This window comes from Bufo gargarizans, chromosome 10 (assembly GCF_014858855.1).
Source record: "Bufo gargarizans isolate SCDJY-AF-19 chromosome 10, ASM1485885v1, whole genome shotgun sequence".
In the NCBI taxonomy this organism is placed as follows: domain Eukaryota; kingdom Metazoa; phylum Chordata; class Amphibia; order Anura; family Bufonidae; genus Bufo; species Bufo gargarizans.
The window spans coordinates 48761810-48788240 of record NC_058089.1 but is presented as its reverse complement, the minus strand read 5'-3'; the positions used below and the strand labels follow the sequence as shown (position 1 = coordinate 48788240).

Sequence of the window (26431 nt, the reverse complement as noted above, 5' to 3'; positions counted from 1 at the left end):
GACCCGTTGATGTCAACAGGTCCGCAAAAAAATGCACACGGACAGCATCCATATTTTGTGGATCCGTGGTTTGCCTCCTGGTGATATTCTAATATTTTTCTCTGGTCAAATCAGAAAAATCCTGATAAAAAAAATACATACGGAACAAGCCATAACAACCAATATCCATGGCAACAATCAAATTCCTGTTTTCTGACTGTTATAGGCCGAATGCACACAGCCGTGTTTCACGGCCGTGAGCGGTCCGTGGAACCACGGGCTGGACTCCTGCTGAGAGCAGGAGCGCACGGCGTCATTGGTTGCTATGACGCCGTGCGCTCCCTGCTACCGCCACAGTACAGTAATACACTGGTATAGATCATACCAGTGTATTACTGTATTGCGGCGGCAGCAGGGGGCGCACGGCGTCATAGCAACCAATGACGCCGTGTGCTCCTGCTCTCAGCAGGAGTCCAGCCCGTGGTTCCACGGACCGCTCACGGCCGTGTGCATTCGGCCATAGGCAAAGGGTTGTTAATGATCAGCAATGCCATGCCAATTTGTTTCTTCTAGGCCTACAGCCTATGGTGGACATTTATCAAACCTTGTGTAAAGGAAAACTGCCAATAGCAACCAATCAGTTTCCACTTTTCATTTTCCAAAGGAGCTCTGAAAAATGAAAGGTGGAATTTGATTGGTTGCTATGTGCCTTATTTATGAAAACTGGTGCCAACAAAAGTCATACAATGTGATTTTCTGGATTTTTTTTAGATTCTGTCTCTCACAGTTAAAGTGTACCTACGATAAAAATGACAGACTTTAGTAATTCTTTGTAGGTAGGAAAACTTGCAAAATCGCCAGTGTGTCAGACTGAAAAATGCCTGATCAGTCAGAAAAATGCATTGCAATACCGGATTCGTTTTTCCGGTGTCATCAGGCAAAACGGATCCGGTATTTATTTTTTTCTCATTTTTAAAGGTCTGCGCATGCGCAGACCGGAAGGACAGATCCGGCATTCCGGTATTTTGAATGCCGGATCCGGCACTAATACATTCCTATGGAAAAAATTGCCGGATCCGGCATTCAGTCAAGTCTTCAGTTTTTATTTCGCCGGAGATAAAACCGTAGCATGCTACGGTTTTCTCTTTTGCTTGATCAGTCAAAATGACTGAACTGAAGACATCCTGATGCATCCTGAACGGATTTCTCTCCATTCAGAATGCATGGGGATATGCCTGATCAGTTCTTTTCCGGTATAGAGCCCCTGTGACGGAACTCTATGCCGGAAAAGAAAAACGCAAGTGTGAAAGTAGCCTTAAAAAATAAATGACATTTACAAAATGATGCAAACATAAAGTAGACATATGGGGAATGTAAAGTGATAACTATTTTTTTTTTAAATTTGAATTTTTTCAATTTTATTTGTAAATTTCTGTTTATTTAATATTTACCACTGTCATAAAGCACAATGTGTCACAAGAAAACACTCTCACAATGGCCGGGATAAGTAAAGGTGTTTCAAAGTTTTTATCACATAAAATGGCCAGAAGGTGAAAAATGACTGTGTCCTCAAGGGGTTAAATGTGGTGATTTTATAATGATTTGTACAAGGGTCATAACGCTGAGAAACAATTTATCTAACTGGTGGATTATCACAACTTCCTCTATCCATGTGAAGTATATATGGCACACATTAATAATCTTCAAGATTGCCCTGTTATCATATAGAGGAGATTTCCTGTATAACGCCAAGTTTGCACGTCGTTGCGGTATATAAAGTCAGCGCTGTGCGCCGTTTGCTGCAGATGGGAACAGAAGGGCAGTAATGGCCAGACTCCAAGTCTTCGTTGTGTGTGCCGCCATCTTCACAGCGGCGTCTGGGTCTCACATGCAGGGTGGATCCATATCGTTCAAGGCGACTGAGAAAACACATGCAGGATGGGTGGTAGGACGTGTTCTTCATACAAGAGGCTACATTGTTACTTAGCGAAATTCAATTCAAACTTTGCCAACTTGACATAAAACCTTGACTAAATTGACTTGTCCTTAAAGGGATTGTGCAGTTTTTTTATTTGCACTCCAACCTGGAATACCTCCTCCCCATCGCTCCGTTCCAGCTCTCTGCCTCTAGTCTTCCAGATAGTGACCAGAAGACCAGTGAAGAGAGCCAGGGAGCCAAAGCGGAGCTGCGGGGAACAGGTGAGTCTAGATTTTACCAGTTATTTCAGGCTGGGGTGCAAATTTAAAAAACATCCTGGACAACCCTCTTTAAAGAGTTTTTTACTTAAAGGGGTTCTCCGGGAATTGAGAAAATGAAAATACTTAAATATTACTTTATTATAAATATATTCTCAAATATCTTTTATTATTTATAATGGCTTGTTTTGTCTGGGGAGCAATAATCGGGGGAAATAAAATGGCCGCTGTCCCAATTGTTTACACAAAACCTGTCCTGATCACATGAGGACAAGTTACTTTACAACACTGAGGTAAAGAGCTGCCTCATCTTCCTCCTCCTCTCTACTTGTCAGGGGTTGGGATCCTGAATACAGCTGATAAGAACTTTAGCTGAATCTCTGGGGAATTTAGTTCATGAGGAGACATGAAGTACAGAGAGGACGGACAGGACAGGCTGTGATAATGGAGACTGCATACAGGTGCTGCTGCTCATTAGCCTCACCTCACCCTCCTCTCATGTCTCCTCATCATCTCCATTCCCACAGAGATTCACCTGTATTCAGGATCATGATCCCTGACTAGCAGAGCAGAGAGGAGGATGAGGCAGCACTGTGGCTCATTGTGGTGAAGTAACTCGTCCTCCTGTGTGATTAGGATAGGTTTTGTGTGTACTGATAGGGCGGCGGCCATTTTATTTCTTCTAATGATTGCTTCCCAGACAAAACAAGCCATTCTAAGTAATGAAAGGTATTTGTGAATATATTTATTATAAAATTTAATCAGGTATTTTAATTTTTTTAATTCCTGGAGAACCCCTTTATGTCTGCAAAATGGGTCCGCATCCGTTCTGCAATTTTGCGGACCCATTCATTTTCAATGGGGCCGCAAAAGATGCCGACAGCACACAGTGTGCTGTCCGCATCCGCACTTCCGTTCTGCGGCACCGCAAAACAGTTGCGGATGTGTGAATAGACCCTAAAATGGTGCTAGTGCTGTGTCCTCTTCATTGGTTACCTGCCCGCGCTCTACATTTTAGTGGTGGCGCAGTGTAATTACAGCTTTTTCTCCTATTCACTTGAAAGGTATAAACAATTGTAATCACACTGCACCGCCACCACAATGTGCAGGTAAACATTGAAGAGAACGCGCCTCTCACACAAGCACCGCAGCCCCTTCAAACCGCTGATTAACGGGGGGGTACAGAGATTCGGACCTCCACCAAACTGATATTGAGGATAGGTCATCGGTTTTAGGAAACCGGAATGATAGGCAATCAATACCACTACAATATGTATTGTGTCAAAGAATGAAGAGGACGCAGCGAGCTGATCGGTGGGGGTGCTGGAAGTCAGACCCCACCTACCTAATACATGGTCTATTCTCAGGATAGGACATCTACTGTATTTAAAAAACTTTTAGAGGTTCAAATTTTACCTTTCGTGTATTCTTAAAGGGGTTTCCATCTTCAGGGTTTTTTTCGGGAAGACCCGCACCCCATGGCCAGATCTGCGAATGGAAGTATACTTACCTGCTCCCTACTTCTAGGTCCAGCATGGCCTCTGGGCATTGCCTTCCAGACTACTGTATATTGCGGTATATTTTGCACCTCTCTGCTGCACTTTTTAATTCTTACTAATTAATAACTATCTTTCAGGTTGACTTTACATATAGATCATCTTTCATTGATGGATATGGAGGTCCCTTTAACTGGTACTGTTATACTGGGGACTGCGGTTATGAGATTCAACATAATTGGGGTCAACCTGTAGATAACAGAACTTCGTACCCAAGCCGCTGGTACCAGTATGAAGGTCATTTAAGGAGACGGGTGGACTATGATAAACCCTTCCAGCTCTGGTAAGATCTGCGGGCAGATTGGGGGTGGAAATAATTTCTGTCTGCCACTTGTTTCCCAATACCAGTGCCATCAGATGTGTTCGGCTCGGGCACAGTGACCACTGGAACTTACCACAGTAAGCTGATGTTTCCTGACTCTCTGTATGATAAAAGTATAATGGCTGGATGACCATACTGCTCGAGACTAGATAGGCAGGATTACACTACAGATAGTAGCAGCTGATGATTCCTGCCTCTGTACAGGGTGACGTTATAATAACCGGATTGCAGCTCTGCTATACTGCTCGAGACTAGATAGGCAGGATTACACTACAGATAGTAGCATGCTCAATAGGCTTTTGCTGGATCAGGGTGATGTTCTAATGACTGGATGGCACCTATTGTACCGCTGAAGACTAGACAGGCAGAATTATACCACTGACAGTGGCAAACACGATAAGCTAATGTTGCCTGCCCATCTACGTGCTGATGTTGTAATGGCTTGATAACAGCTCTACTATACTGCTGGAGGCAAGATAGGCAGGATTACACCACTAACAGTAGCAGCTGATGATTCCTGCCTCTGTACAGGGTGACGTTATAATAACCGGATTGCTTCTCTGCTATACTGCTGGAGACAAGATAGGCAGAATTAACCGCCAAAATAGCAGACACAATCAGGTGTTGCTCCATGCTGCCTTACAAATGAAGTTATAATGGCTGGATGATAGCTATTGTACTGCTGCAGACTAGACAGGCAGAATTACACCATCAACAGTAGCAGACACAATACGCTGATGTTGTTGACTGCCTGTCTACATGCTGATATAATGGCAGGATGACAGCTTTACTATACTGCTGAAGACAAGATAGGCACGATTACACCACTAACAGTAGAAGACACAATCAGCTGATGCTTCCTGCCTCTCTACAGGGTGACGTTATAATGACTAGATGATAGTTGTATTGTACTGCTGCAGACTAGACAGGCAGAATTACACCATCAACAGTAGCAGACACAATACGCTGATGTTGTTGACTGCCTGTCTACATGCTGATATAATGGCTGGATGACAGCTTTACTATACTGCTGGAGACAAGATAGGCAAGATTACACCACTAACAGTAGAAGACACAATCAGCTGATGATTCCTGCATCTCTATAGGGTGACGTTATAATAACTAGATGACAGCTGTATTGTACTGCTGGAGACAAGACAGGCAGGATTACATCACCAACAATAGCAGACACAATCAACTGATGCTTCCTGCCTCTCCACAGAGTGAAATTATAATGGCTAGATGACAGCTCTATTATACTGCTGGAGACAAGATAGGCAGGATTACAGCACCGAAAGCAATAAGACACAAGCGGCTGATGCCTCCTGCCTCCCTACAAAGTGATGCTATAATGACTAGATGAGAGCTCCATTGAACTGCTGCAGACAAGATAGGCAGGATTACAACACCAAAAGCAGCTGATGTTTTCTGCATCTATAGGGCGAATTTATAATGACCGGATGACAGCTCTGTTGTAATGTTGGAGGCTAGCTCGGCAGGATTACATTCCTATGAAAACATGTTCACACTCCCTTATATTTCATCAGCGCAAGGAGGCACTCCGCGTCCGTAACGGCAAAAAAAAAACCCTGTAGTTTTAAAGAAGGCATTAAGCACTTCAGGGCTCGTACATTCAAATCTTGAGAGGTGAAGTTGAAATTTCTTAAAATCACTCTGAGTATACCAAGAGATACCTACCTATTTCGGACTGACTTCCTATTTTGAACAACCCACAGTGCTTTTAACTGAGTATTCTGCAAAGAAGAGTAGGCTATGACTGAGAGCAATGAGGTTTCTTCAAAATGCGTCAGCAATGTCTTGTTATACTTACAATGGTGATTTTAATCAATATGGAATAAAGATTTCAATGTTCTAGCACCAGAGAGGTTCCTGCACCACTGACACGTTTTCTGCCTCTCCGCAGGGTGACAATATAATGACAGCTCCACTGTGCTGCTGGAGACTTGATAGGCAGGATTACACCACTGACCATCGTGGCTAAGGGATGACATGGTAAATACAGATAACTGAGAGGCAGCGGGCGGTTCTTGTATGCAGTTCCCCTTGACACCTTCTTTAGACATCAGGGAAGGAACAGTCATTTTCATGAAGACTGTGTCATGCTTTGAGATGCTGTAGAACCATTTCCTCAAGAAGTTGATGAACCTTGGCCTTATTTCATTCTATACATTGGATATATATCGAATGCACACTTTTCATTTATGTCTCAACAGGGAAAGCAGTTGTTGCTGGGTCAACGCATATCCTTATTCCGGTGGGTGGCAACTGATGACCTCTGTGGACTTAGGAATTAGATCTGATACTCAGATGCCTAACAGCTCACCTGTGACAACCATCATACCGATTATAAGGTACAACATCTACCAGCCACTGTGCAAAAAAAAGGCTTCTGTCCAAGTTGATAATATGACTCTTTAAAGCTAACGTTACATTTAACTACTATGTTAAAAAAAAAAACTTTTTTAAAGCCTTATTTTTGTTTTTAAGGGTTCCTCAAAATTGTGAAACCACCATTAAATTATTAGGACATGACCCCGATGGAGATCTTGTGACGTGCCGAAATGGTGGATATTACTATGGAGAGTGCTCATTGTGTGCCTGGTATTTTTCTGTAGACCATGTAAGATGATAAACTGGATGTAAACCTATCATGGAGCATCAAAGTGGTCAAAAGGGGTCAGTCATACCTGAAATTAGATCCTCAGCCACAGTTTTAATGTGGTTTGCCTTACCATTTATTGAAGGCCACTTATTATCCCTTGTATGCCAGAAAACTGGTGTTAAAACGTTTTGTGCATGCCCCACTTTCGCAAAATTTAGCAACATTTTGTGGGTTTTAAGGGGTGTGTGTGGCGCAGGACCGGGTATAGCAAATCCAGCACATTTATTGTAATCTGGACCTGGAAGCTGGAGTAGATTATACCTGAAATCTACACCTACGTCCTTGCTGGTATAGATATCTCTCCTGGTGCATGGACCTGTACAGATTTCCCAAAATTATTAAGTAAAGTGTTCCTCCTAATAATTGTGCTGCATCTGACGCCCGCGGGGGATAGATTAAGACCAACATGTAAAACGCCGGTCTTAATAAATGTTTCCCACTGTGTCAATGCAGCTGGTCACACTTTGGCTCAGGTCACAACTGAGGGTGTCTTGCTTGATCACCCACTAGGGTCTACAACTTGGTAGAATTTCGTAACAACTCCCAGGTTCCTCTCTCGGGTGTTGTTGACACAGGATTACTTAGGCTGGGACTTGGATAACCAGTTGCGGGCTTAAAGGGAGTCTGTCAGCACATTTACCCCTTTTTAACAGTTCCCATAGCGCTGTAGCCGCAACACAGATGATTAAAGCGGTACCTTTATATGCTTTAGTGGACTTGTAAAACTGCCAAAAAAGAACTTTGATGCATATGTAAATGAGGGCTCGCAAGTGCCCAGGGGCGGCGTCCACCGCGTTGGCGGGGGGGGGCGGGGGGGGTGGCGTTGCTCCTGCTCCTAGAGCAGCGGTTCTGAACCTAGGGGTCGTGATGGGCCCTTTCCGGGGGGTCGCCTGAGGCTTCCTATTAGGGCTGCACGATTGTAGCGTTACATTACCCTACTTCGTGAGATTTCCCTACCTCCTGACTTCCCGTCGCACTGCTAATGACGTGAGGAGGCGTTCCTGAGTTTTGACGATCTGCGCATGCGCAAACCGACAGTTTATGGAAAATCTCAGCGGAGTTCAGCTTCACACCGGGACACTACGCATGCGCCGGCCGGTGTTAGCCGCGCTTGCGCACTGGGCCGTAATATTTCCCTACTAAGGCTCTCCTGCACATGCGCAGTGTCCCGGTGTAAAGCTGAACTCCGCTGAGATTTTCCATAAACTGTCGGTTTGCGCATGCGCAGATCGTCAAAACTCAGGAATGCCTCCTCACGTCATTAGCAGTGTGACAGGAAGTCAGGAGGTAGGGAAATCTCACGAGGTAGGGTAGTATAACGCTACAAATAGGAGAGAGATTGTTTCACACAGGAGTAACATACTTTACACGCAAAGACAGTTATGTGCGCAGTTTAGGACACATAAGGGGACACATAGGGCCATGAGGGGGACCAGCATAACATGCCATATGTCTTATGCTGGCCCCCCTCATGGCCCTATGTGTCATAGCACACATCCCCTATAACAGCGTACTCCACAGATCCACCCCATAACAGTGCCATCCACAGGTCCCCCATAAGTGTCCTCTACAGATCCCCCATAACACTGTCCTCCACAGATCCCCCATAACAGCGTCCTCCACAGATCCCCCATAACAGCGTCCTCCACAGATCCCCCATAACAGCGCCCTCCACAGATCCCCCATAACAGCGCCCTCCACAGATCCCCCATAACAGCGCCCTCCACAGATACCCCATAACAGCGCCCTCCACAGATCCCCCATATAACAGCGTCCTCCACAGATCCCTCATAACAGCGCTATCCACAGATCCCCCACAACACAGCGCCCTCCACAGATCCCCCACAACACAGTGCCCTCCACAGATCCCCCACAACACAGCGCCATCCACAGATCCCCCACAACACAGCGCCATCCACAGATCCCCCACAACACAGCGCCATCCACAGATCCCCCACAACACAGCGCCATCCACAGATCCCCCACAACACAGCGCCAATTACAGAACTACCTAACACCTTGTAATAGACTGGCATACATCCTGCATATCAGATATTTACATTACAATTCATAACAGTAGCAAAATTAGTTATGACGTAAGGAAAAAAATGTAATGGTTGGGGGTCACCACAACATGAGGAACTGTATTAAGGGGTCACGGCTTTAGAAAGGTTGAGAACCACTGTCCTAGAGGCTCTGTTCTCCCACCTCATTACACGCCCTCCAAGTCTTGATTTCACAGGGCCAGGCAGCGTTCACATCCTCCTGCCGGCCCTGTGCGCTGGGGAAATCTGGCGCCGTTCAGTATTCGGCGCAGGCGCAGTGAGGCACGGACGCTCGCCGGCTGCCAGCTTCATCGCCGTGCCTGCGCCCGCCATGGTCACATACACCGCTCCAGTCAATGACTGGCTTCAGTAGTGACATGCTGTTTGTGGCCACATTACCGCTGAAGCCAGTCATTGGCTGGAGAGGTGTATGTGACCATGGCCATACAATGTCCGGAAGATGGAGGCAGCAGGGGCAGTACGGAGGACCGAATCGGAGGAATGACTGTGATAGCGATCACTCCTCCCCAATCACTTTACATTGGCCTGTGTAATAGGCCGATGCAAATGAGCGTCGATCAACATTTTTTTATTTGTATTTGCGGCCCCTTAAATTAGAGCGATGTGTCAATGCGGCCCTCAGACCAAAAAAGATTGTGCACCACCTGCTCTAATAGTTTTAACCCTCATACAAATTAGCCCATACTTGCCAACTCCCCCAGCATGTCTGGGAGACTCCTGGACAAGATGGCATATATCCTGAGCGCAGCAGGAGCCTCCACCTTCTGAAGATCAGTCCTAAGTTCCTAACCGTGTGTGGTGTCAGGATGCTGCATCATCAGACACATCCCTGGTTTCCAAACCCACTGAGGGGGTGGCAGCATGTGATATAAAGGAGGTGTGGCCTGACTTATCCAGGGTGTGGCCTCTAAAAAGGGGTGTTTTAAGCCTGGAAAAAATAATAGCCACGAAACTTCCTAAAAACCTCTACTAAAAAAGTTGGCAAATATGAACTTGCCACCTATATGATGCTAAAACATACAATATATAAAATACACGTGAGAGATACTCACTAATATAATAATAATAATCTATGTATAATCTTTATTCTAGAGCCTGTGTACCTTATTTATTCCATCATGGATGAACACCGGATCCTACGTGGTGGAATTAATACTAGAAGACTTTGTAAAGAACACTATTTACCTCACGTACAGCGATGGAACAGTCATTTACAAACAGCGGCCCCTTAAGCGTAGAAGTCGAGAACTACCAAAGGATTCCCCAAAATATTACTGGTATGACACCACACAGTCAGAATTCAATACATTTTACGAAAAGACTCTGTGGACAACGGAATTTGTCACAGAGTTAGTAAGTGGTGGAACCCTGAAAACAACTGACAAGGTAGACATTACTTCAGACGTTTATCTAACAGAAGCTGTTTCTGAGGTTCCTGATAGCACCGCAGAACCTCTTGAGACCACCACAGATTATTATAGTAGAGAAGAAGCCACCTCAAAACCTCTTCCAGACATCGAGACTACCCCATATTATTATATTACAAAAGACGCCACGGAAGTTCTTCCAGACATCAAGACTACCCCCCATTATTATGTTACAGAAGAAGCCACAGAGGTTCTTCCAGACATCGAGACAACCCCACTTGATTATGTTACAGATGAAGCCACAGAAGTTCTTCCAGACATCAAGACAACCCCACATTATTATGTTACAGAAGAAGCTACAGACATCGAGACAACCCCACATTATTATGTTACAAAAGAAGCCACAGAAGTTCTTCCAGACATCAAGACTTCCCCCTATTATTATATTACAGAAGAAGCCACAACGGTTCTTCCAGACATTGAGACAACCCCCCATTATTATGTTACAGAGGAAGCTACAGACATCGAGACAACCCCACATTATTATGTTACAGACGAAGCTACAGACATCGAGACAACCCCACATTATTATGTTACAGACGAAGCCACAGAGGTTCTTCCAGACATCGAGACAACCCCACTTGATTATGTTACAGATGAAGCCACAGAAGTTCTTCCAGACATCAAGACAACCCCACATTATTATGTTACAGAAGAAGCCACGGAGGTTCTTCCAGACATCGAGACAACCCCACTTGATTATGTTACAGATGAAACCACAGTAGTTCTTCCAGACATCAAGACTTCCCCCTATTATTATATTACAGAAGAAGCCACAACGGTTCTTCCAGACATTGAGACAACCCAACATTATTATATTACAGAGCCGATCACTGATCTTCCCATAAGAACAACCTCAGTTTTTGAAGGTTCTACTGAAGACATTTTTACTGAGGCTGTGACATTTCCATATGAGACAACAGGATGGGATTTCTACCCGACTTCAGAATTACCGATCTTTACAGATTCCCTGAGCAGAATTTCTCTGCAGTTTTTAGTAGAAGGTAAGAAGAATGGCTCATGCACATGACTCTTGAGGTACAGGCTGATAATATGGGCCCAAACTAGACTTCCGTGTGCCATAGAGGTATTCCATTCTGGGGGGAAATTACTGTAGACCCCATGAAAGCACCAAATAGCGGATACAGGTTGCCATACAGATCCATAATGTATGGTCCTAAGGTACAACATCAGCTCATCAACCATTCCATGGCATTGGAGACCATTGGTCTACTTGGATGGATAACATACAGTGTATATCTACTGTATGAGGGCATTGAATTAAAGGCGATCTGTATCTGTCACCACTCCTGATATGTCTGTTCTAGTAAACACCTGGTTTCCCCATGGAATTAGAATTCTGGAACATCATTTCTCAGAAACTCTACCTTGTGCCATTCCTCTGTTATCCCTCCTAGAAATATATGAATAGATTGACAATCGGGTGTTACCCTCCATCTTGCAAATGGATGTGCCCCTACACAATCTACCAATGTCAGCACAATGTCAGAGTGTGCAGGGACATGCCTTTAACTGATAACACCCAGTTGCCAATTTGTTCATACATCTCTAGGAGGAATAACAGAGGAATGGCACATCACATAGTTCTAGGAAAACACGCTCCAGCTTTGTTATATGTTAAGGAATATAAGTCTTTACTAAAGCAGACATGGCAGGAGAGTTGACAAGTCCGCTTTAAGAAGCAGTACGCCACCCAACTTTTAGTTCTCACTGCCACAGTTTCAGTCCACACCCTGCAAAGTCCATTCTGTGACCCCACAAAAATGTAGAACATGTCCTATTCTTGTCCGTTTGGCCTCATGCACACGACCGTTGTGTGCATCCGCGGCCGTTGTTCCGTTTTCCTTTTTTTTTTTCAACGGACCCATTGACTTTCAATGAGTCCGTGGAAAAATCGGAAAATGCACTGTTTGGCATCCGCATCCGTGATCAGTGTTTCAAGTCCGTGAAAAAAATATGACCTGTCCTATTTTTTTTAACGGACAACGGTTCACGGACCCATTCAAGTCAATGGGTCCGTGAAAAATCACGGATGCACACAAGATTGTCATCCGCGTCCGTGATCCGTGTCCGTTTTTTCCTATAATTTCAAAGGCAAACTTGACTTAGATTTTTTTTTTATTTTTCATGTCCGTGGATCCTCCAAAAATCAAGGAAGACCCACGGAAGAAAAAACGGACACGGATCACGGAACAACGGAAACCGTTTTTGCGGACCGCAAAAAAAAACGTCCGTGTGCATGAGGCCTTAGGCAGATAAGAATAGGACTTTTCTCTCGGCGGGGGAAAAACAATGGTTGCATGCGCACAGCCGGAATCTGTGTTTTTCGGATCTGCGATTTGCAGACCACAAAACAGAGGCTGTCGTGTGCATGAGCCCTTGATAGGAGAACATCTCAATGCAAATTCCTATTGTTTTCCCTCTTTTTTATTACCGGCATCTGTTTTTCTCCCCTTTCAGTTACCAGCCCAGCTCCCTCTTGTACATTTGGGGATTACAGACCAAAATTGATTGCACCCACTCCACGTCAAGGGGAGAGGCTACCGACCAAAGCAGGAGATGTGTTCCAGCTTCATCTATCAGCTCATGCAGTGTATGAAAGGTAAGACATATAATACATCGGCTGGGAGAGCCAAACTGGTGCCATGAACTAATTAAAGGGGTTTTCCAGTACTACTATATCCTCAGGGTAGGTCATCCGTATCAGATCGGTGGGGTCTGACACCCAGCCCTTCCACTGATAAGCTGTTTCGGGCATCCTCTGGTGGACAGAAGGCTCCTTGTACTGTGTAGATTCTGGTGCCGGAGTACTGCAGCTCAGCCTCCATGCGCTTGAACAGGAGCTGAGCTGCAGTACCCCGGGACAGAACATTGTGCTTCCCGCTCCTTTCGCTGTATGGTTTCTGGTGTTGGCAGCTGCGCAAAACAGATGATCAATAGGGGGCGGGGGGCTCTCAGTAAAAGTGGAGAGGGTGCGGCAGTTGCAGAGAGAGCAGAGCCTCTAGGTGTAATGGTTACGCCCCGTTGCTCCTAGAGGCTCATTTGCATATTTTAAAACATAATTTTCTTCAGCAATGCGGGCACATATGAACATGGGACCAACACAGATGCCTTCAGCTGCCAAGTGCACATGTAACAGGTCAGCCAGAGTCATAGGTAGAAAACTGTTGACAGATGCCCTAGGTTGTCTAGGTTTTTTTATTTTTTTTTTATTCCTTACCTGCCACCCACCGCTCTGTTCTGGTTTTGTAGCTCCTGGGATGCCTTCACTGCACTTCCGGTCTCCGCCTGTCTACAAAACTGCTGACTGTTCAGACAAGGAAACCAGTTTTCAAATAGCACACCATAGACTACAAACCTAAGCCTACTGATCACAATGCAAGGATTTATTATGTAGTCTCAGATTTAATGGGGTTTTCCGGGATTCGGTGGAAGTCCAACTCCCTCTACCCCCCGTCGTTCAGCTGTATGAAGAGGCTGCGACGCTTCAGTAAGAGGAAATTTGCTAGGCCAGTGACATCACATTAATCGGTCATGTTGCCTAGACACAGCTCAGTCTCATTCATGGGGCCGAGCTGCAATACCTAACACCGCTACCTAATGGATGGCACTGTGCTTCTGTAAGTTGCGAGGAGACCGTGGTGCTCACCGGAATTCCATGGCCTCCTCAAATAGCTGATGGGTGGGGATCGCAGGTGTTGGACCTCCACCGATCTGATATTGATGACTAGGACAGGTCATCAATATCAGAAACTCTGAAAACCCGCTTAAACTCTTTAGTCTTCTTCATGAAGTACCCATTGCTATACCCAATGCGGTATTTAACAGGGACACATTTAATGTCAAGATAAAAACTGGAGGGAGCTGCTGGTGAGATCCCTGAATTCAGCTATTATTCCAAGGGAATTTGTTTTACCGTGAATTCTGAGATTCGGGAATAAATAGGCTTAACATGATTTAGGAGCATAAAATTTTTACTAGACTATGATAAAAGATATATATATATATATATATATATATATATATAAATACAAATTCCATTTATAATATATATATATATATATATGGTATATATAGCATCCGTTTATGTGAAAATGTATGTATTTATATGTTTTTTTTTTTTGTTTTTTTTTAGCATTTCAGATTTCAAAGTCAGTGGTCCACCTGGTATGACCAAATCATTCACCAGCATATCTCGGTCTAGCACAGTGAGAATGGTGGTAAAATGGACCCCGTCCGAAAACAATGTGGGAGACCATGTACCTATCTGTTTTGTGGCAGAAACCTACAACGGGTCGGTACAGTTTGTAACATTTAAAGCTTCACTTTATTGTGGGAACTGCATATACACATTTTACCTGTACAAGGTGACACTTAGCATTGCCCAGTAATCACCTGACTTCTTGCCTGGGTGGCCTCCATTGGGGTAGTCCAGAATTTCAAAAACATGGCTTCTTTTTGTCTTTGTCAAGGGCAGCACCCCACTTGGCCACCAGTTCTGTGTGGTATTATTGCTCAGCACTATTCACTTCAATAGAGTCTAGATGTAGTACCAGATACAACCACTGGAAAAGTGTGGTGCTCCTTCTGAAGAAAGCAGCCATGTTTTGTACAGAAGTAGTCACAGGAAGTTCTAGTGGTAATAATAATACCTAAACACCTAGACAGATGTAGTCATTTCTGCATTTATACATGTGCAGACCATTTTTATCGTTGTTAATCCAGCATTATCCACCATGATGTATTGAGCACAATATGAATGATTACTGCTTCCATTATTCCTACAGGTATCAGTCTGAAATGCGTTGTGTCACCGCAGTGGTGGGACCCAGCAGTTTAGGTATGCTCCGCTGTAGGTTAAGATTTTAGAATAGATTAAAGGGGTTTTCGGGGATTTTGATATTGATGACCTATAGGATAACCCATAGGTCATCAATATCAAATGGGCGAGGGTCCAACTCCCGGAACCCTCATTGATCAGCTGTACAAAGAGGCAGTGGTGCTGCATCCTCTTCCTAGGCCAATGACGTCACCATACATCAGTCACGTGGCCTATGCGCAGGTCATTCTCATTCAAGTGAATACAGATGAGCTGCAGTACCAAGTACAACCACTATACAATGTGCTTGGTAAGCTGCGAGGAGACCGCAGTGCTCACACAAACATATAATTGGCTGGGATCCTGGTGTTGGACCCCCCACTGATCTGATATTGATAACCTACCCTGAAAATAGGTCACCCATATCATAATCTCGGAAAACCCCTTTAAAGGCTATGTACACCTTTGTATCCAATTTTGTTTATTATTGCATTGTTCTCATTTTGAGCTAAAAATCTTTTTTTAAATTGGTCTTTATTACAAATATGCAGCACTTTTTTCTGTACAGGGCTGAGATGCTCCGATAGAGGGATCTGAATTTTCTCTCTGCTCCGTCAGCCAGCCAATCGGATGGGCTCCGTATCTCTGCTCTCTGACATTATAAACACTCATTATAGCTCAGTTCTTATCTTACTGATAAGGATGTGCCTTAAATAAGTGTTTATGACCTTTTAGTAAATTAGTAATAAGGGTTATTAGATGATAGTGAAAAGTAGGAATCACAAAGCTAGACAAGCAGTTAACCCTTTGTGACAGAACAGCTCAATATTTTCAAAAAAAGACCAATTGAAAACATTATTTTTTAGCCCAAAATGAGTCAAATGGAATCATAAGGAAACATTTGCCTCGAAGGTGTTCATAGCCTTTAAGACAGTTGCATTATGTTCTGTTCACACTAATATCATAGTGTTGGTTTATGAAAGCATGAAATTGTGAAGAAAACCCACTGTATGATCTCGATACAGCAAGTTTGTCTCATATGGACAAAGTTCTTAAACAGAATAGGTGCAGTCCCATGTAGCGTTCGCCGCACGGTCAAGCCGTGGCTGAAATGCACTAACAATAGGTCATTGCTGTTTGTTAAAGGGGTATTCCCATCTCAGACAATGGAGGCATATCGCTAGGATATGCACCCATTGTCTGATAGGTGCATGTCCCACCGCTGGGACCAGCACCTACAATGAGAACGGAGCAGGGAAAGCTGTGGCTGGAGGACCCCGGATTTCCCGGGGTCCGTCCACCACCAAGCGCTGCTCCCATAGAAGTGAATGGGAACACATCGCGCACGCGCGGCTCCCATTAATTTCTATGGGACAGACGGAAATAGCCGAGCCCCATAGGTTATTTTTGGCTGCCCCATAGAAATTAATAGAGGGCGGCTGCGCATGCACAGTGCGCCCTCCATTCATTTCCCTGCTTCATTCTCATTGTAAGTGCGGTTCCCAGAGGTGGGACCCGCACCTATCAGACAATGGGGGCATATCATAGCGATATGCCCCCATCGTCTGAGATGAGACAACTCCTTTAAAGGGAACCTGTCACCGGGATCTGATGTATAGATCTGAGGACATGGGTTGCTAGATGGCCGCTAGCACATCCGCAATACCCAGTCCCCATAGCTCTGTGTGCTTTTATTGTGGAAAAAAAATGATTTGATCCATATGCAAATTACCCTGAGATGTGTCCTGTACGTGAGATGAGTCCAGCGTGAAGGAGCGCAGCACCGCCCCGCATCCTCAGAATCTCCTCCTTGCTCCCCGACATCAGACAGCCAGAGCGCCGTAATCTTGCGATGCGCTAGCTAGCGCATGCGCAGTGTCCTCATAGTGTTCCTTCCCTGTGCTGGCATCAGCCTCAGGGAAGGAACAGCGCATGCGCTAGCTCGCGCATCGCAAGATTACGGCGCTCTGGGCTCGCGCATCGCAAGATTACGGCGCTCTGGCTGTCTGATGTCGGGGAGCAAGGAGGAGATTCTGAGGATGCGGGGCGGTGCTGGGCTCCATCACGCTGGACTCATCTCACGTACAGGACACATCTCAGGGTAATTTGCATATGTATTAAATAGTTTTTTTTTACACAATAAAAGCACACAGAGCTATGGGGACTGGGTATTGCGGATGTGCTAGCGGCCATCTAGCAACCCATGTCCTCAGCTCTATACACAAAATACTGGTGACAGGTTCCCTGTCTCTTTAAATAAAAAATAAAAATAAAAAATATATAAAAAAATAAATAAAATACAAAAAGTTTACCACTGTTTTCTTTTCTTCTGTTGGCGTCGCAGACCACCGTGTGAAGCTGGCTCAATTCACATTAAAAACTGTGAATTCAACAAAGGAGTTGCGCTGCCTCACTTTGGCTATATTCCCTGAGTATTAGTAAGGATAGGATACGTCAGTTTTCTAGTGCTGCCAAACATCGAGATTCCACCAGAGGATGGTCTTTATCACAAAGCAACCCGTCTGTGGATATAAAGGTTAAGGCACATAGTGAAGGTCCACCAATCTTCGGTATAGAAATAGGTTTTATTATACTCACAGAAGTATAAAATCAGTAAGCATAGAACAGAGCATAAAAGACCGCCCGACCCAGGAGCGGATATTACACCCACATATGGGCGTTCCTTTTATATGGGTCTGGGATGACAGAAAACATACATACTCCTCCCACCCCCTTCCATTTAAAACACCCATTTTCTTAAATTCCATAAAATATATAAATAGTAACATTCTTTAAACATAATCTCTTGCTTTAAAGCAGGCATGCTCAACCTGCGGCCCTCCAGCTGTTGTAAAACTACAACTCCCACAATGCCCCGATGTAGGCTGATACCTGTAGGCTGTTCAGGCATGCTGGGAGTTGTAGTTTTGCAATCGCTGGAGGGCCGCAGGTTGAGCATGCCTGCTTCAAAATAATACAGTAACAGCTTCAATCATTATCAAATCCTATTATTCCAACACTTTAAAACGTAAGGAAACTACATCAACTACCTAGCATTATTTCACTATACTCATGCGTCATAAAAAAGTCCACCCCGTGATTTTCACTAGTAGCCAATGAGGATTCCTACTCTGATTCATTCACCGCTACTAAACCCCACTACTCCCAGCTATTCAACCAGGCAGGGTTTCAGATCAAAGTCGATGTTCAGACCATCCGGTTGCAAGGACCGTATTCTGAAAATCCATTCTACTTCCCGGCGATTAATAGCCCCCACCGGATCTCCACCTCGCGAATTCTGTTTAACTCTTTCTATCCCTGTAAACCATAATCCCTTTGGATTTTTGCAATGCATTTATTTTTTATGCATGGACACACTGTGGGTTTCAAGACCTTTTTCTAATATTATTAATATGTTCTTGGATTCTTGTTTTTAATTTACGCATGGTCCTCCCAATATATATTAACCCACAGGGGCATTTCAGAAGGTACTGTATATTACCCCCATAAGCTCACAAGTAATTTCTCCCTTAATATCATAGATCTGACCATTTTTAGATGAAATCTTTTGGATATTCCTTTTTCTTTTTATCTTCTATGGTACAGTTCCTGCAAGCAATGCAGAAACTGCACCATGTGAATAGTTTTTTTCCTTTCTTTTCAACCTTCATAGGGATATGGCTATGCACCAAAACATCCCTCAAATTTGGTGCTTTTTTGGAATAAAAGTTCAGGTTTGTCAGGGATAATGTTCCCCAGAGTTGGGTAATTTTTTAATATTGATCAATTTTTACGTAGCGAGTTTTTTTTAACAGCCCCATAATTGCGCTAAACTGGGTAAAGAAAGTGAACCTAAAGTGTATATCCCTCATGTCCACATCATTTTGAAGTTGTTCTTTCACAGCTTTAATACCCAAATCTTTTGGCATAATGGTATACAATGATGGCACATCCGCTGTGGCTAGCCATGTATTGGGGGAGGGTGAACCATATTTATCAATAACTTCCAACACGCTGCCCCCATCTTTAAGATAGGATGGGGATCGCTTTACATACTTCTGCAAAAAGAAGTCAACATAGGCTACTTTCACACTTGCGTTTGGTGCGGATCCGCCTGGTATCTGCACAGACGGATCCGCACCTATAATGCAAACGATGGTATCCGTTCAGAACGGATCCGTCTGCATAACAGCTTTTTCAGATCTGAGTTTTCAAGATTGTGAAAACTCAGATCCAACAGTATATTCTAACACAGAGGCGTTCCCATGGTGATGGGGACGCTTCAAGTTAGAATATACTAAGAACTGTGTACATAACTGCCCCCTGCTGCCTGGCAGCACCCGATCTCTTACAGGGGGCTGTGATCCGCACAATTAACCCCTCAGGTGCCGCAGACCCCCCCAGACCCCCTCCCTCCCCAGTATTAAAAGCATTGGTGGCCAGTGCGGCCCCCCTCCCTCCCTCCCCAGTATTAGCATTGGTGGCCAGTGCGGCCCCCTCCCTCCCCAGTATTAGCATTGGTGGCAGTGGCCACAGGCTAACAACCCCCCTCCCCACCCCATCATTGGTGGCAGTGGAGCGGCATTTCCGATCGGAGTCCCAGTTATCGCTGGGGCTCCAATCGGTTACCATGGTAGCCAGGACGCTACTGCAGTCCTGGCTGCCATGGTTACTTAGCTTATACTTACCTGCGCTGTCTGTGGCCGGCCGACGCTCCTCCTACTGGTAAGTGACAGGTCTGTGCGGCGCATCGCATACTCTGTTAGGCTACTTTCACACTAGCGTTCATGGGTCCGTTCGTGAGCTCCGTTTGAAGGAGCTCACGAGCGGACCCAAACGCCTCCGTCCAGCCCTGATGCAGTCTGAATGGAGCGGATCCGCTCAGACTGCATCAGTCTGGCGGCGTTCAGCCTCCGCTCCGCTCGCCTCCGCACGGACAGGCGGACAGCTGAACGCTGCTTGCAGCGTTCGGGTGTCCGCCTGGCCGTGCGGAGGCGTGCGGATCCGTCCAGACTTACAATGTAAGTCAATGGGAACGGATCCGCTTGAAGATGTCACCATATGGCTCAATCTTCAAGCGGATCCGTCCCCCATTGACTTTACATTGAAAGTCTGAACGGATCCGCTCAGGCTGCTTTCACACTTAGAATTTTTTCTAAGTTATTAATGCAGACGGATCCGTACTGAACGGAGCCTCCGTCTGCATTAATATGATCGGATCCGTTCAGAACGGATCCGATCAAGCGCAAGTGTGAAAGTAGCCTTAATTTACTTGTCAGGGACCCAATTCCTGACACAATTAGCCTGCCAGGAGGATTGGACAGGCTGTTTTTCGGCAAATAATATATTCCTGGGACCTTCGGATACCTAACTTTTAAATATTCCAACTCTCTCTTATTTAGAACACTGTTCTCAAAGCCTTCTTGTAGCAACACCTCAAATTTTCTTTTGAATTCAGAGGTAGGGTCCTTTTTTTAGGATTTTATATGTATCTTTATCTGACAACAACCTAAGCATCTCATTCTCATACTTATCTCTGTCTAAAACCAGCACTCCTCCCCTCTTATCGGCTGGTTTTAATATTATTTGGGGATTTCTTTCCAGCTCTTTCAAAGTTATACGTTCTTGGTCTGTCATCCATCTTGTACTCCTTTAATGGCTGTGCACTTTGCCTAAAGGTTTCCTACTGTTTTTTGGCCATATGGATAGTTCCAGAGTAGATGTCCAGCTTAAAGGGGTTTAAATGTTGATGATCTATCCATAGGCCAGGTCATCAATATCAGATCGCCACCTCTCCGATCAGTTGTTCAGAAGTAGGTCGCTGGAACTAAACAATCTGTCCACTGTGTCGTGAATGGATCTGGTTACTGCAGCGCTGCTCCCATTACCCAAGTGACCAGCCCAATCCACTACAGAAGAGATGGAAATGTGAAGTTCGGGCGCCGGAGCAGCTGATCGGCAGGGATCTGATATTGATCTATTCCAAATACACTGAACAAAAGTATAAATGCAACACTTTCGCAATTTTGCTCCCATTTTGCATGAGCTGAACTCAAAGATCTGAAACATTTTCTACATACACAAAAGACCCATTACTCTCAAATATTGTTCAAAAATCTGTCTAAATCTGTGTTAGTGAGCACTTCTCCTTTGCCGAGATAATCCATCCCACCTCACAGGTGTGGCATATCAAGGTGCTGATTAGACAGTATGAATATTGCACAGCTGTGCCTTAGACTGCCCACAATGTAAGGCCACTCTGAAATGTGCAGTTTGATCACACAGCACAATGCCACAGATGTTGCAATGTTTGAGGGAGCGTGCAGTTGGCATGCTGACTGCAGGAATATCTACCAGAGCTGTTGCCCGTGCAGTGAATGTTCATTTCCCTACCATAAGCCGTCTCCAAAGGCGTTTCAGAGAATTTGGCAGTACATCCAACCGGCCTCACAACCGCAGACCACGTGTAACCACACCAGCCCAGGACCTCCACATCCAGCATGTTCACCTCCATGATCATCTGAGACCAGCCACCGACAGCTGCAGCAACAATCGGTTTGCACAAACTGTCCGAAACCGTCTCAGGGAAGCTCATCTGCATGCTCGTCGTACTCATCAGGGTCTGGACTTGACTGCAGTTCGTCGTCGTAACCGACTTGAGTGGGAAAATGCTCACATTCGATGGCGTCTGGCACATTGGAGAGGCGTTCTTTTCACGGATGAGTCCCGGTTTTCACTGTTCAGGGCAGATGGCAGACAGCGTGTGTGGGTGAGCGGTTTGCTGACATCAACGTTGTGCATCGAGTGGCCCATGGTGGTGGTGGGGTTATGGTATGGGCAGGCGTATGTTATGGACAATGAACACAGGTGCATTTTATTGATGGCATTTTGAATGCACAGCGATACAGTGACGAGATCCTGAGGCCCATTGTTGTGCCATTCATCCACGACCATCACCTCATGTTACAGCATGATAATGCACGGCCCCATATTGCAAGGATCTGTACCCAATTCCTGGAAGCTGAAACCATCCCAGTTCTTGCATGGCCAGCATACTCACCGGACATGTCAACAGTTGAGCATGTTTGGGATGCTCTGGATCCGCATATACGACAGAGCGTTCCAGTTCCTGCCAATATTCTGCAACTTCGCACAGCTATAGAAGAGGAGTGGACCAACATCCCACAGGCCACAATCAACAACCTGATCAACTCTATGCCACGGAGATGTGTTGCACTGTGTGAGCCACACCAGACACTGACTGGTTTTCTGACCCCCAAACCGTGCACATTTCAGAGTGGCCTTACATTGTGGGCAGTCTAAGGCACAGCTGTGCAATATTCATGCTGTCTAATCAGCACCTTGATATGCCACACCTGTGAGGTGGGATGGGTTATCTCCAAAGGAGAAGTGCTCACTAACACAGATTTAGACAGATTTGTGAACAATATTTGAGAGTAATGGGTCTTTTGTGTATGTAGAAAATGTTTCAGATCTTTGAGTTCAGCTCATGCAAAATGGGAGCAAAACCGAAAGTGTTGTGTTTATATATTTGTTCAGTGTAGATCATCGCTTGTTAAATCCTGGAGCACCCCTTTAACCCTTTAAGCCTAATTATTTCATTGTGATGTCTTGTATCATGACCCACAGAAAGCATTATTTAAAGGTCTGATCTGACCTTCTGTGTCTAGATAACATTGAGCTGATCTGCCACGAGAACACCATGACTTTAATTGCTGCCAAGTCATCTGATCACGAACTTTACGAAAACCAGTTCCGCCTCAACGATCCACACTGTCTGGTTAGTTCAAACAGCACCCACCTCATAGCAAGCGTGGCCTACAACTCCTGTGGGACGGAGATTGAGGTAATGAAAGGGGTTTAACCTGTTAGAATATTCCTATTATTAAGTGAAATATTGCAGACCATCTTTTGGAAGGTAAACATGTGATATTTAAAGGGCATTTGTCAGCAGATTTGTCCCTATGACACTGGCTGACCTGTTACATGTGCGCTCGGCAGCTGAAGGCGTCTGTGTTGGTCCCATGTTCATATGAGAAAAATGATGTTTTAATATATACAAATGAGCCTCTAGGAGCAATGGGGGCGTTGCCTTTACACTTAAAGGCTCTGCTCTCTCTGCAACTGCCTCACCCATGCATTTTGATTGACAGGGACAGGCAGTAAATATGTCATCACACATGGCCCAGTTAATCAAAATGCAGAGGGCGCAGCAGTTGCAGAGCCTCTAGGTGTAATGGTAACGCCCCTGTTGCTCCTAGAGTCTCATTTTCATATATTAAAACATAATTTTTCTTAGCAATGTGGGCACATATGAACATGGGACCAACACAGATGCCTTCAGCTGCCAAGCGCACATGTAACAGGTCAGCTGGTGTCATAGGTACAAATCTGCTGACAGATGCCCTTTAGTGACTCATCGTCTTTTATCATTATGTAATTTTTAGGTCCAAAATTATGTACTGATTAATATTTCAATATATCTGTATAGCTGCTAGAGTTCGATTTTCTGACAGTCATCCAAATCTACTGCTTAGACATATTATATGATAGCTGTGTCACCGCCAGATCTCTGAGAAGCTCGGACAGACATTCTTCAGTACCTCTTGCTTGAGGTTCTTTTGTTTTGGTTTCGTTTTGTCATCTCGTTTCCCTCTCTCAGCTGTCATCTAGTTGCACTGATTGCATCCCTTTATATCCCCTCCCATACTGCATCACTTTGCGGTTTATACAACTTCCTGGATTGTGCTCACTGCTAGATGCTGCAACTGCTGGTTTCTCAGCTAAGTCTGTTCCTTTATTTGTGTTTTCCTGTTGGCTTGATTCTAGGTGACCCTGACTCCCTCCGTATTAAGTGCAGGGAGCCGGAGGTCGTGTCCCCCCCCCCCCCCCACCTCATATGTAACATTTTACAATCTTTCTTTTCTTTTTCTTTTTTGTTTTAAGGAAACAGAACATGACATTGTGTTTAAAAATCAGGCCACCTCCTTTGGTAACGAATTCAGCGTCATTACCAGGAAACATGGGGTGTCAATCCCCTTCAACTGCTCCTTTCCAAAAATGAGCCGGGTGTCCTCTTCATTTCATGCCCATAAATCCGATTACGTGTTCACAGAGGCCGGATTCGGTAACTTCACCTACAAGTTCCAGTTCTACACAGACGATCGCTTTGTAGAGGTCGAGACCCAGTATCCTCTGGAGGTGACTCTGCAGGAATTACTCTACATGGAGATTCAAGTTGATTCTTCAGTCCCCAACGTCCAATTATTTGTGGAGTCTTGTAAAGCCACACCGCACGATAACCCTAGTGACCCCGTATTTTACGACTTCATACAAAACGGGTAAAGTTACTTCCTGACATGGGGACCTTCATTGTATAATACTGTATATTAATGTTTTTGCTTTTCCTAGTAAGAGACCGTTTTTCATTAATAGCTGCAGTACCAGGCATTGCCACATGGCGAGCTGTTTTGCATTGAAGGGACTGTGCCGCCAGGGTCAATCACACTTTGATGGCCTCATTATGACAACCCCGTCTATATTTTTTATTTTCCTCACTTATATAGCGCTGACATATTCTGCAGTGATTTTAGAGACATTATTATTGCTTGCTGTCCCCAATGGGGCTCACAATTAAGTTCCCTATCAGTATGTCTTTGGAGTGTGGGAGGAAACCGGAGAACCCGGAGGAAACCCACGCAAACACCGGGAGAACATACAAACTCCATGCAGATGTTGTCCTTGGTCCTGGATACGTATAGAAATCTTAATAGGGGGGGGGGGGGGGGGGGGTTCCTTGCATAGTCTGACACTGGCAGCACTGATTGGATAGTGTCACACCCCCAACTGGTAACACCCATCTGGACCTTCATTGCTGAGCCACAGTGCTCTATACCCTGGTCCAGTTATGGGGGGTGCTGGAACAGGTTGGATCTGTTTTTGAGATCCTGTGGCTGGCTGGGGACATTGTGACATGGACTGTAATGCAGACAATGCAATTTAGGCACTTAATGTTGAATTTATAATATTAATCTTGCAGATGCATAAAGGATGAAACTTTAGTAGTTTACTCTGCAACAAGGACCGAATACAGGTTTGCAATGGAGGCTTTTGCATTTATCGGAGACTATAGTGAAGTAAGTGGAAATGAATTGTGAATACAGGGCTACGACCTAGCTTGCCGTCTGCATGAGTCCTAACTAGTAGTCTTCAGGAAGTCAAGCAAATAATAAAGAACTGTATTTAACTGTATTTAATTTCTGATGAATCCTTAGGTTTACGTGAGTTGCACAGTCATCTTGTGTAAGTTTGGAGAGTCAGGTACTCGCTGCAGCCAAGGCTGTATCACAAAATCACAGGGAGACTCTAATAGGCAACGACACAGGAGATCATTGACCTCAGAGTCTCAGCAGCACTTCATCTCCCAGGGTCCGCTCAGAATGAAAAGACAATCTCCTGGTAATACAGGTGAGGACCACAACTGGTATGACTGTTTACCAGGGGCATAGCTGGGGGGGGGGGGGGATAGGTAGTAGTTACTCTGGGCCCTGAGAAGACCCAAGGAGCCCTCTGCCACAGACACCAGTATGATAAATGACACATGGTAAGTAGGCGCCTTGTTACAGATTTTGTATCGTGTCCCAGGGGCTTCAAGCTGCCCCTCTGCTGTTTATATTACATTTGAGCCTTCAGTCGGCGCTGGGAGGCTGCTCATAGGTACACAGTGGCATATGTTACCCATAGGACTCCGTTATAAAAAATAATAATATTAAAACAGAAACGGCACTTCCACTCTGGGAAACCTCGGCTGTCATTGTGTTACATGATATTGAATGGCTGTATGTACTGTATATATAATTTATTTTTTTAATTTATATTTTTTCTTCAGATCAAGCAGAATCGTCCTCTCTGAATGTGAACACCCTGGTGATTTCGCTATCAGGAGTGGTCATTGTGGCATTGCTCGGCTTCATCGCCCGCTTATATACAAAAAGACCCAGACTGTCGGGTTATGAGTTACTAAAAACTCAAGATTTCTGAGTCGAATTTTTCAAGAAAATGAAAACAAAAATATTTGTGAAATTTTTACATTTCGGTGTAATATAAATAAATGAAAAATCACTGCTGTTATCCACAGTCAAACATTTACTGAACTCCATGGAAAATTGCCCGTCTTCATAAGTAACACAATATTACATTTGAGACCTTTATATTAAAGCTTATCATAAATGCAACGTTTTGGCGTCCTTTTATAATAATGGTGACCATATGTTTAAGGATATTGCCTGAACGTGCTGCTGACCGCATGAGCCCAAACAATGCCCACCCACGGCATTTTACC

At 44.7% G+C, this 26431-nt stretch overlaps 1 protein-coding gene and 1 long non-coding RNA gene across 2 annotated transcripts in view; one reads left to right on the top strand and one right to left on the bottom strand.

Moving 5' to 3' along the window:
• The window catches only part of LOC122921075, a 29025-nt gene extending 11450 nt beyond the window's left edge, over positions 1 to 17575 (bottom strand). Inside the window, exons 1-2 of the long non-coding RNA XR_006386966.1 lie at positions 17382 to 17575; positions 13471 to 13557 (exon numbers count right to left, since the gene is read on the bottom strand). This is a non-coding gene — a long non-coding RNA (uncharacterized LOC122921075). The remainder of the gene's footprint in view (positions 1 to 13470; positions 13558 to 17381) is intronic.
• A 5217-nt stretch (positions 17576 to 22792) lies between these two features.
• On the top strand, positions 22793 to 26130 carry LOC122920056 (ZP domain-containing protein-like). Its single transcript, XM_044269268.1, has 5 exons — positions 22793 to 22936; positions 24037 to 24431; positions 25130 to 25226; positions 25365 to 25557; positions 25979 to 26130. Exons 1-5 carry the CDS (start codon positions 22793 to 22795, stop codon positions 26128 to 26130), a joined length of 981 nt encoding a protein of 326 aa, XP_044125203.1.
• The last annotated feature ends 301 nt before the right edge of the window (positions 26131 to 26431 follow it).